We start from the raw sequence: 12434 nt of genomic DNA, 5'->3' as shown, positions 1-12434 counted from the left end.
GTTTGAAGAGTCCTCATCCATTTCTGTCCAACATATCTGCTGCTGGTTCTCTGGTGAGAAAATTCAGCTGGGGGAAAAAAAGCATTTTCTACTTCATCACAGATGAGGCACCTGTAACAGTGCTGCAGTACAGAAGGGATCTCATAACGTGAGACAGTGGTTGCAGCCTCAAGTCCCAGTGGAGACCTTGAGGAGGATGAATAGAGGTTGTGACCAGATCTGACCCGGAATCCACATGAGAGGGGATTTGGGGTGTCCTGTGTGAGCTGCTCCATTCCTGTGTATCCTGGTGTCAGCTCCAACCATGTCATAACACAATATCTATCAATTTAATTTTTAACCTTGTTGATATTATAAAGAGACATTAGTGGTTAGAAAGAAGAATTAGGAATCTTGCTGGCATTGTACTTGCTTTCAATTTCTAAAAGAATTCAGGGCCAAGAAATGATTTCTTGCTCCCAAAACACCATGTCTATTGTAATGTGGGGAAAGGGTACTGCAAATCTTTAGAAGAATTGATAAACTTTCTTCAACTTTTCTTAGTCAAATTTCATAGTGGTGAGCCTTGGTTAAATTCATAATTTATGCAGGTATTAAGCAAAATGTGTAAGGTTGATACTAGAATTTGTTTTACAACTGTGTAAAATCCATTCTATTCTAGACCTCAGTTTACTGCTTTTCTTTCCATTTCATCACAGAAAGTGTAATGATGCAGGGATTAACTTAAGTATATGAAAGCAAAGTTCAGTGCTGAATGATTTGCTGCCGTCACACACACTGTGACTAAGACTGAGATGACTCAAGCCCTAACTCATATTTTCATGGCTGATTTAATGTTGCACAGATGCTATTTGCTTAACAATAGGAGAAATATTCTTCCTTCATTCATTCTTTGATTCAGATCTGTTTGGTTTCTTTGATTTGGCAAACTGATGCATTGACTTTTCTTTCCATTCTTGCCCTGGGAAGTGTCTTCTTTTCTGGCTAAATACTCTGCCAGAAAGGTAAACCATATTTACCCAATGAGGAGCAAAACAAAAGAAACAGGTTCCCACCCTATAATATCATTCTTCCTACTCCTTGCCTCCTGTTTGTAAATAAATTATCTTAAACATGACAGATTCTCCTGAATCCTCTCTTAACACAGAAAAGATTCTGAGATATGTTTATTCCAAAGCATCTCTGAAGGAGTTAAATTCTTCCATTGTTGTAGGATCTGTAGGGAGCTTGGGCTCACAAACAAACTGCCTGGTGTTCCCTCTACCTCTGGTCTGTTCTGCACTTGATCCCCTGCTGGAATGCCTGCTGTGTTTTTCCCAGTTTGGAAAATAAGCCAAGCTGCTTGGGGTGGCAGCCAGCAGTGTCTCTGTAGAGAGCTTTCTCTGGGCAGTGCTGTTCCCTGCTCCTGAGGGCTGTAACCTGACTGCACAGTTGCATGAGCCTAAATTTCTACAGAAAATGTAATTTATTTTTTAAATGCCTTTTTTTTGTGTTACTTAATGCTTTTTATGAGGGCTGAAAAACAAGCAGAGGGAGACCTGTACAAGGAGCAATGTTTAATGAATGCTCAGGCTGTCAGTGCTCAGCTTAGTCCTACTCTCTTATTTGTACAATCAGGCAAGTTAATTTACTGCTTTCTTACACAGCAAGGTCTGCTCTGTAGACTTAATGAGCTTTAAGTTTATTACTGTAGTCTTTAAACACTCATGATTTTGGTTTTGAAATATTATTACAGTAATTGTAGAAATTAGCTATAGCTGGCAGGCGTTGACTGTGGTTGGAGAGATCTGCAGTCCTGTAGGAAGGTACACAGCAGCTCTACCAGACAGCTGGAACTGTGCCCAGCCGAAAAAATGAACTGCTTCTGAGTCCACTGCCTTTGTTTGATTAACAAATCTGAGTTTTTCTAATTACTCTGAAGTCAAACACACTCATACTACACTAGTTAGAAAGCAGTAGACAGAAGGAATCATATTTTCAGCTTTTCTCTCAGCCTGCAATCACTCCAGTGCACTGACACCTATTTGTGTGTGCTTTGAATGACTCTTCAAACAACGTTGCTCTCACTCATACATGATCCTTTCTTTATTGCAGTACATGACTTCCCAGTTCATAAATCTTCCAGCTCTTACATCTAAGGGTCTTTGAAATTCTTAACCAAAGAATCTGCTTACTGTTTACATTGTACTACTGACCAGAGTTCTCACTCAGCCTAATCCACGTGCAATTAACCAAGTGTGGTTGGTTTTCCTTCCTTGCCTCTTGACTTTGGTGTCTTGACTGGCTCTTTCTCACCTCACAAATTTGTTGATTTTGTGCAACAAGCATTTCCTGGTCCTTCAGGACCTGCTGACGCCTGGTTTGCTCACCTGGGTGTGTGCCCTCTGCAAACACACTGCTGGGAAGTGAAGCTGGTCTTTCTTGCTCCTGTTCATGGCATTCTGCAAGCAGCATTCTTAAGGGAGAGCAGGAGGAGAACCAAGCTGGCTGCTACAGCTTCAGCATGGTAAGATTTACATTTGTGCATTTTTACATCTTCCTGCTGTTTTATTAGAATTAATGTGGGAAGCCCTTCCCCTCCTTCCCCCATCATTGGCTTAAATATGGCTGTGGGCCTCAGAAAAAAGAAAAATAGCTGTGGATGTGGACCATGCTTTGGTGGCTACCTACTGATGCCATCTTAGTTTTGAATTTTACTTCAGACCCCCATGTGAATGAACTCAATGTACAGAGAATTTGTGTTTTTAGGCAGCACATATATGATATGTGTCTCTTTTCATGTGAGTATTGAAGCTGTGTGCACTGGATTTAGATTCACCCTGCTGTGATCTACAGTGCCAGCACTGAGCTGGGAGGTGGAACCTGTGGCTTCCTGAAGCATAGGGAAGAGTCAGTAAAGCCATTAATCCTGTTCCTGCAGAGTTTCCAGCTAGGCTGCTGTACCTCATGCAGCTTTGGTTCAAGCTGTGATTGGTGCCTTTTCAGGAGATCATCTATCCCAGCTTCTCAGGTGGCAAAAGTCAATTACAGCCCCCACACCATGCTGCATTCGGCTGCTCTTGTTAGGAATTTCCTTACCAGTATGAAAATACAGTTTATGCCTGTCCTAAATACACCCATGCTAGTAAATATACATAGTGCAAACAGCATTTTTCTGCTGGCAAAGGATTTCCTGCCAGCAGTAGGTGGAGGCTCTGTCACTCAAGCAATGTGAGGCAATGCTGTGGTTCCTGTACCACTGCAGTCAGTGCATGTGGAAAATGTTGCCTCTGTTGCTGAGTCACTAAATTGTTCCATGTCCTGCCTTCCAGCTAAGTAAACCTAATGGTTCAGCAGTGGGAGCAATTTCTTGCATCAGGCAATTTGATGACAGAGCCATTGAAGCAAAGAGGATAATTCCTCTCCCTTCATCTTGCTTCCTTTCAGCTTTGTCTCTAGAGAGCAGGATGCTTCTCCTCCTTCCCAGGAAGATGGGGGAGAGATGAAGCAGAAGTGTTTTGGAGTGCAGATGACTGTTGTCTTGCTGGGCTCGGGAGGATGCCCATGGCAGGAACATTCATGGTCACTGTGCCTGTGGTGACTGCAAACATCACTGACTGCAGTGGATTCACCACAATTCCTGTGGCTCTGGACTGATGTCCCTCCGGGAGGTTCAGTTTTGGGGTGCTGTAATTGTCACAAGCAGATGTGTGGCTAGAGTTAGCAAAAACAAATTGTGTGTTCTTCCACACTGTAATGCTTTTTATTTGCTCCTTTTTTGTTTAGTAGTTGTTGTTCACTTTTAGGCAATCCTTAATTATTTTGTCATGGGAGGGTGAGCAAGTGCTCTCTGGACAGACACAGTACCTGTGTGCAGTGGATGCAGTTATATTTTATATTAATAAGTGTGTGTTATTTCTAATGTATCCTCCCACAACAATAGCTTCAGGGAGTAAAACTCCATTCTAGAGACACATTTCTGTGGGGGTAAGAGAAGTGGCAAAAGCATGGGTGATAGTCTCACTGAGCATCTTTTCTACCCTTCCCTTGAGGCAAGGGAAAACAACCACCTACTTGAGAAGCTCGATTACACACAGCCTTGGGATTATGTCACAGTGGAGCAGGAATGAATGAAGTGTCTCCTTCCTCTGCAAGTCTGATATCAGATCGTTCCTTTAATCTGGTTTAAGAAATTAATGTTCTGTCTACATACTGAATGTAGATTAGAACAAAACCCATCCTTTCAAGGGAGTTTTGCATTTTTCCCAGTGTCCTAACTCATGTTTTAGTGCTCCTCAAATGCTCTGTTATGTGAAATCTTCACTCACTTTAGGATGAAAACAACTACATTTCCTAATCAGCCCCAGGGCTGCTTAATAAAACATCAGAAGTCTGTTAAAAGGAGCATTATCACCTTTTAAAGGCTGGCTGGCTGGTTTTGTTTTTAAACTCTAGGTTGATTAATGACTCAGCTTTTGTCAGCTAATTTATTCTGGACCATTTAGAGAGAGAGCAAAAGTAGCACGGGAAAGGAGAAGAGCAAATTTTCCTATTAAGTCTTAATTTAAAATACAGGCCTGGTCTCTAATAATGTGTTGTCTAAAGCAGGGAAGTTTTAAGTGGTAAGTTATTAAAAACAGCATCTCTTTACTCGTAAGTCTCCTTAACTACAGAGCAAATGTTGCTGCAGGTTGTGATGTCATTGCTCTCCTGTTTAACAACTGTGTGTGCCACAGAAATGCCCAGCACTGACCACAAAGGGCAGGGGGCCAAACCTGGTGTTTCCTTCTGTGAGGTGGGGGATGTTTTGGCACATCTTGTCCCAGCACAAGGCAGAGCAAGCAGCAGTCTTTAGAGCTTCAACACAGAATCTGTCTAACAGGCAGGACTGATGTAGGGTGGAGGACCAAGGATTTTTTACTATATCTGCTTCCAGAGGGGTAAAGATATCTGCAGTATCTTCAGTCCCAAAAGTTAACCTGGCAAGGGTAACATTACCTAAGAATTATAAAAGAATTGGGAAAGCCTGTTTTATGCAGAGTTAACTACTGCCACTACTTCAGCTAGCCTGGGGTACAGAATATGACCTAGGCAGAGATCATGAGTCTAACATGTTTAGAAGGAAGCTTGTCTGAGCAAAGAGGAGTTTCTCTTGAGATATTTCCTGAAGCTTCCTCAAGGAGAGAGTATCTGGTTAGGAAATGGTATTTTTGAGTGGCAATTTCATAGTGCAGCAGATCTGGAAGATGAGGTGAGTCTGGACCTTACTGTCAATTATCTGGTAGGGTAGGTGCACATGTGTTGGACAGGTGGAGGACAGGAAAACTGGGCTGTTTCTCCATCAGGTCTGTTACTGCAGGCTGAGCACAAAACCTGCATTGCTGATGTGCTCAGTGTGCCAGAGCTGTTCCCCCACCAAAGCAATAAGGTAATAGGAGGATGCTGCTTTTTAAGACTCTCATTGGTGAGGTTTACATCTTGCTAATGCTGGGTATGAGACCATTAAACAGGCAGCCATCCTGGTTCTGTAGGAGGATTCTGCTGCTAACTGACAATGTATTTTAATCTACATAAAACTGGTTGAACGCATAAGCAGGTAAAATTGTATTTCCTGGTAGCTGCCAAATCCCTCAGTTAGGTGAAAAGGACAGTTAAAATCCACAAGATTTTTGTCATAGAAGGGACTGAAGGATAAATTCCAAGGAATGTTCAGTAAAAATAGTAAGAAAACCACACAAACCATTGTGAATAAAATTAAACTTCAGTTCATTTTAGTCATTCTACTAGAATAGAATCTACTACATACATATTTTTGTTAATGTGGGTAATATGAATGTAATTTATGTATTTATTATGTTCAGATATTAGTAGTAGTAGTATGTACAGATATAATGTAATTGTCTGTCCATCTGGTAAACTTCATAATGCTCTGCATTATTCTCTGTGTTGCAAACACTGACGTAGTTTCTGTTTGTCTTTACAAACAAGACTGTAATGATTTCTAGTCAAGATTTGCAAAGTTCACCATAATTCAGTTGCCAGCAAGAGATACCAGAATTTTGTTGAATAGACCACTGTGGTTTAGGATTTCATCCCTGTAAGAAACTGAATGATCTTTCAGGTGAATTACATCTGGCACAGGAGTGTGTAGCACTCTCTGAGATTTTGTCTGACTTACCTGGCAGTTTGTGGTCTCATCACTCTTACCAGTGCTTAGTTCTGCTCTGGGCTCTGTGTATTTGATCCTCCAGGTGGCAAATGAAATAACTGGATTCCCATTTGTGGCTTAAAAAACTTTAGATGTCATATGTGCCTCCCTGCATTGAGAGAAAAATCTCCCAGGACATTCAAGGATCAGCAACACATTTAGTCAAAGGGAATGTTTGGGGCTTGTGTATGGTCTTGTAGGAGCACTAATCTCTTTAGAGTTAAAAGAAAAGCTGAGAAGAAATTACCAGATGTCAAGTTAACCTTATCAAGTAGTTTTTCTCTTTCCCTGAATTCCCAGTGCCAGGACATCTCACAAGGTAGAGTGTTCTTGGCATCCTGCTTGCACTGTGGTTGTGCAAGAAGCCCTGGTTACCTGTAGCACATCATCAACCCAATAATGCTACTATCAGAGACAATTTTTAACAAATTAAAAATTTTGTTGTCCTGAATTTCTGATTGTTTCACTCAATCTTTCCCCTTTACCTCTTGGCTTTCCATTTCCAATAAAACCTGGTCCTTTTTTCCCCAGTTAAAAACAATAAATGCTCATGGGAGTAATGCTTCATGTCACCCATGCTACCCCTGCAAGGAAAATCAGCAAACAGAATTTCAGGGCACCTTGACTAGAGATGCAATGACCCAGTGAGATTTGTGCTGATGCCCCATTCTCCCCAGTCTGCTGCTGTTAGGATCTGGTTGGGTTAAAGGTACTGCTTTCACTTTTTCTAGGCAGTTCAAGGAAGAACCTGACCTCATTAATAACAAAGAACAGTTCACATCTTGGATTTCTTCCTTTTGTTTACAAGTAGTTTGGTCTTTTGGTATGAATAGAATTAAATTTTTCAAGAACTGAAGAGCAAACTTAATGGTCCAGCATTGGGTTGTTTTTGGGTTGTTTATTTTGGTGGGGGGCTGGGGTTGAAGTGTGATGTTTTTTCCTATTAAAATAAATGCAGAGAATCAAAGTATTGTTTTCTCTACCTGTGTTTTTATTACTAAGTGGTTGTATGTCTAAGGCAGAAATCTAACCAAAAATAGTTGTCTACAGTTTGCTGGTTTCCCAATTTTCAGCAATAAGAAACTTATAACTAGCACTCCTGGCTTGTATTTCTGCCTTGCATTGACTTGTTGTGTGTTTCAATTTGTGTATCACCTTCCTGTCCCATTTTCTTACTTGATGAAAGCGACCTGATAGTTGGATCTGTACTGCAGAAACAATGAGATTTTTTTCTCTTTTCTTAGGAAGAAATACCAAACTCTTTATGTTTATGTGTGTAAGTAGCCCTTGAGATAACCTGGTAAGTCTGTAGGCCGTTCCTCAGTGGCTTCCAAACCATTATTAGATTTAGCTTTTGTCAAATCTGGTGGTAAATTTGACTTTTGACTGATGGTAATTTCAAAAGTCACCCAGACATGTTTGTTTTGACTTTCAGGTAGTTTGATATAAATATACCCAGTGATTTTGTGGCTCCAAACTACAATTATTCAGGAAACTGATTCTGCACCTGTGGATGCAATCTGAAGGCTTGCAGTGAGCATTGGTCAGGACCCAAGGGCATTCAATAACCTGGAAAATGACTGCCTTTCCCAAGGAGGAAGCAAAGGAGAAACCTTCATTTCTTGTATAGCTGGAAGGAAAAGCAAAACAATCTTGACAGACAGTTAATTTAAAAAAACATTTTTCAAAATACCTCTTGACTGTGTGGATCTTGTAACTCTGACACAAACGTGCCTTTGGACTTGTGCAAATAAATAATTCAAGTATTGATTGGGCAAAGTGGTCATTGATAGAGTGACTGAAGGATCATGACGAAGCACCTGGAGATCATCAATTTGTCATTTTTGCTGGAGCACGAAAGGGAAACAATATTGGGAGTATTGAAGAGAGATGAGTACTTGAAAAAAGTTGAAGATAAAAGAATAAGGTAACCCTTTTTGTTATTGCTTATAATTATATGGTTGGTAGATATTTTTGTGGTACCCAGCAAAAGTTTCTATATGTCTCACATGAGGATGGATGCTGAGAGATGACACAGTTAATTGTGAGTTCAAGTAAATTGTGTTAAAAAGAAAATTGATTGCTAGTATGGTTCTCAGAAAAAAAACCAAAACATGTCTATTGCTTAAAGAGAAAAGTATAAGAAAGATAGCAAGTGCAAAAACACTCAGGAGTGTGTTTTAAATTTCAGATTCTGTAGATTTAGTCTGGTTTGGCTGAATTTCCCCCTGTAAATGGAAAGCTTTAGTAAGGCACTTGAACTCTCTTCCTCTGAGGGGAGCTGCACACAGATCCTGCCTTCAGAGCTGACTGAGGGAGAGAAGTTTGGAAAGATGTCAGAGGGACAGAAAGCTGGCACCTGCCTCTGTTCAGGACCTCCTACAGTGTGGGACAAATGCACGATGGTGTCCTCCCTTCTGTTGTGGTGCTTACAGAACAGGGAGGAGGGACACCTCATTTTGCAAGTGACTTGGATTTACTAATAAATAAAATTTAAAATACCAGGTATTTATCTCAAAAGTCACTGATGGGAGAAATGCTCGTTATTAGTAAAGTCCATGTGCTTTTTTCAACTCAGAAAAGTAAAAATTGAAGTTCAGAGGACAATGTGAGGAGGCAGGCTGAGTCAGCAGTTTTAGAAGGCTCAGTTCGAGTTAGTTCAGCTAAGTATCAGTTCTGGAAAGGTCCCTATGCTTTTCAAAGATAGTTTTTCTGCTTCATTTCACTTCCCCCCACTGCTCTTGTAGTTTCCCACAGTGTTGGTTCTGAGAAAGAAGCTTGGTGTGGATGGATGCAGCACTGGGGGCTGGCGAGGCTGCTGAATATAATGAATGTCAGAGGGAAAATTTCCTGCCCTTGCTGGTTTCTGTCCATGAATCCCAAGGCCAGGCTGTATTGCTCTTCCCTTTGACTTTCTACAAGCATTTTAGACATTGCAAAGGTGTATGCTCAGCACCTGCTGAAGCTTCCACTGTGTAAAACAAATTATCTGTAGATTTATGCAGAGTTAGCCACAGGCTTTGAAAGCTTCTCTCCTCCAGCTGAAGCCAGTGTAAGTGCAATGCCCCTGTGGTGTGCAGCACACTCACCTGGGGAGCACAGTGGCTCACCTAAAAGGAGGGGGTGAAAACTGGCTGCTGCTGCTGCTGCCAGACTGGAAGGAAAGGTGTTTCTTTAAGGTGGTGTGGGAAAATTAATCATTTTGTCTCCTAAATGATTTGTGAGATGAAGAAGAAAACAGATGGAGCACTGTTTGTTCCAGGCATTCTGCTCTATTTAGTAATAAATTAAAAATTTCAAATAAAGTATTTTGGTTTCCTGAGGTGGTGGCCTTGGAAATGTGTGATGTGCCAATAATCATCTGTCAAAGCATCAGTATTGGAGTGCATCAGATCCCCAGATTCCTCTAGCCCCTGAAAGCTTTTTTCTACTATTGTCATTTCCCAATCTCAAATGGAAATTTGAAACTTCTGAGGTTTTGTTGGGTTTTTGTTTCATTTGGTTAGGTTGGGGTTTCTTTTGTTCCTGTTTATTTTTTTTTAAATATGATGGCTTAACTCCCCAGATTTTCTCCTTTTTATGGCATTGTTGGAATTCACTCTGCCAAATCTGCTAAGTCTGGGAACTTTTAGCACCCCTGGAGGGTACAGTTCAGCACAGTCCAGTGAAGTTGCAGTGGTATTGGCTTATTTGGTAAAAATGGAAGAAGCACCCTAAGAAAATACTCAAAATGAAATTCATCTGAAATACAATGTTAATAAGAATAATTAATGATGCAATGTGGTGCTTATGCATACTTCTAGAACCTGTGTACAAACCAATTGGCTTCATATTTATTGTCATGAGACCTTACTTTGCCTGATAACAGTGGAATGTGGTCTATAAAAGATTTCCAGAATATAAAAACTATAAAGAATTTGATGGTTAACTGCTTCCTAGGAGACTTTTTAATTTTTCTTTCTTAGTACAACTTGGCAAGGATCTATAATCATGGCTTATAAGCACACTTCAGAGGAACATTTGTTGTCTTTAAAATTCCATTTAGTACAATCTGTTATATACTTTAGTGAAGTACTTTGCAAAAGAGCAAGTCCCTTTTTATTTGTTTTTGAGGCATTTTCCACTCTGGGAAGATGCTTACTTGTACATTGTATTGTAGAATTCTTATTTTCCTGTTCCATTCTTTCTGAGTCTATCTTGATAATTGTTTTTTTTCTCTTCCTATTAGTTTTCAAATGCCCTTGTAACTTAAAAAGACCTTTCTATTCATTATGAAAGCAATGGGTAAATGTGGGAGGATGTTCTAATAATGAAATTGTTAAGGGTTGTTTTTACTATCTCTTGTGCTTGTATTCTGGAGTGCAGGTGGCTCTTCTTATATTTTTGTTTGATGCACAATTATTTCACCCACATGAGAGAGAAACACAGAAGTCATCAAGTTCTTTTTCTGAGGTCTAGTTTTGATAATACAGATAATCAATCTCCTTAATAAAGATTATGATTTATGTTCTTAATTCTAAGTGTGCACCTTGCATGAGATGGATAAAACTGAAAGTTTTATTTGAATATTGATTTGAAGCTGCTAATAGATTACTTGTAGAAATAACCTACAGTGTTCTAAACATTGCTTTATGATGTGATTTTTTTGTCAGTTGAATTACCATCATGTTTTTTTTCAATTGCTAAGATTATTTGAGTAAAATCATCCATTCTTACCTTAATTATTTTGTTAGGGTGCAAAATGCAAAGTTCCTTTCCATTCTTTATGGAGCACAGCTATGAATGCCGTGTTTTTAGAGGAGACAGAGTAATAATTGCTGTGCTGAGAAAGCAAAGAAGGAACTTGCCAGTTTTGTCCAAGAAAAAGGCTTTAATGGGTTGTTGCTTGAACCTCTCCGATGGCATTTCTGTTGCCAGAAGCTGAGTAAGAAAAGCCCCAGATCTGTATTGACAAGGAAAGTTAGCATTCCTGTCTTTTCATCTGACTAAAATGGCATCTTCTCATCAGTCCAAAGGGATCCATGGGAATAATTTAGGGTACTAACTTCATTATAATATAGGAGAAATTGTTAGCGTGGATACCACCACGTGGTAGCTGCAGGCAAGTACTTTAGGAAAGCAGAAGTTTGAGGACTGGGAATGGGAAGTGACTTATCTGAGTATCCATTTGGGCTTGTTTATAAGCACAAAAAGGTTGCAGGATAACATATGTAATATGGTGCATGGTCTGTGTTTCTGTATATATATAAATATAAATGTATATAAAGGAGAGAGCCCTCGTGTTAAAGAACATTGGCCATCTGCACCTGGAAGTTGCAGAGTTCCTGTCTGGCAGCTCAGACATTTGTGAGGTGTATTTAACACAGCTTAAGACATTGCTGCTTTTTGAATCAAAGACTTTTCCATCAAGGGTAGTTACTATTGCCAGTACACTTGTTTTGCTGTCCTGTGTTCTTTGAGAACCACAATCCTGCAGTGATGAAAGAACTTCTCATGGTGACTAATCTCCATATTCTGGCTGCCATCAGTTTTATTGAGGACTAGCAAGAAACCAACAGTGTTTTGTCTCTTTTTTTTTCAATCTTAATAACCATCTTTATTTGAGAGGGTGAGTGAGTTATCCAGAAAAGGTTTCATCTATGGAAGTTTGTCATCATTATGATATCCAGTATAATTTCAGTTCCCATGCCTCCTTTCCTTCTTTCCACTGGGCTCTGTTCTGCCATTCCTTATGCCAGATCTCTTTTTCTTCGCAAATTTATTCTTTGTTTGTTTCCTTATCAAATTGATTTTGTATTGATTTATATTTTATACATTGATGTTGTCATCAATGTTCTTCCATACTTGGGTGTTCTTAACACAGTTTTTATCACATTGACCTGCTACATAAACAAAATGTGAAAACCTGTGCTTATTAAATAAGAAATACTTCAGGTATTCATATTTTACAGTCCAAGGAGATCTCAAAGGAAGTTTTTAATAGCCCAGTTCTTTTTGTGAACTCTCAGTAATATTTGCTGTTATTTTCAGCATACTGTGCCAGACAGAGAAGGGAATTTGGCTGAGTTTGGAGAAGGTACTTAGGATCAGTCTGGAATGAAAACTGCCTTTCCTCTTCATACTCAAGTATGTGGATGCAGCTCATGCACAGAAAAGTTCTCTAGTATCTAAGTTAGCAGCTGCACAGGTTCAGAACAAGGATGTTTCTATTCATTTGTGCAAAAGAAATTAATTTATTTTTCCTGAT

At 39.7% G+C, this 12434-nt stretch overlaps 1 protein-coding gene across 5 annotated transcripts in view; it reads left to right on the top strand.

Annotated features, from left to right (window-relative positions):
- Window positions 1-12434, top strand: part of SYTL5 (synaptotagmin like 5) — a 79141-nt gene that overhangs the window by 18433 nt on the left and 48274 nt on the right. For all 5 annotated transcript variants that reach the window (XM_015646889.2, XM_015646882.2, XM_015646848.2 and 2 more), the window contains exon 2: window positions 7623-8114. In XM_015646889.2, coding sequence (XP_015502375.1) covers window positions 7996-8114 — 119 coding nt within the window. In that variant the 5' untranslated portion in view covers window positions 7623-7995. The remainder of the gene's footprint in view (window positions 1-7622; window positions 8115-12434) is intronic.

Source organism: Parus major, chromosome 1 (genome assembly GCF_001522545.3).
Source record: "Parus major isolate Abel chromosome 1, Parus_major1.1, whole genome shotgun sequence".
Classification (NCBI taxonomy): Eukaryota; Metazoa; Chordata; class Aves; order Passeriformes; family Paridae; genus Parus; species Parus major.
This window is presented reverse-complemented; position numbering and strand designations above follow the sequence as displayed.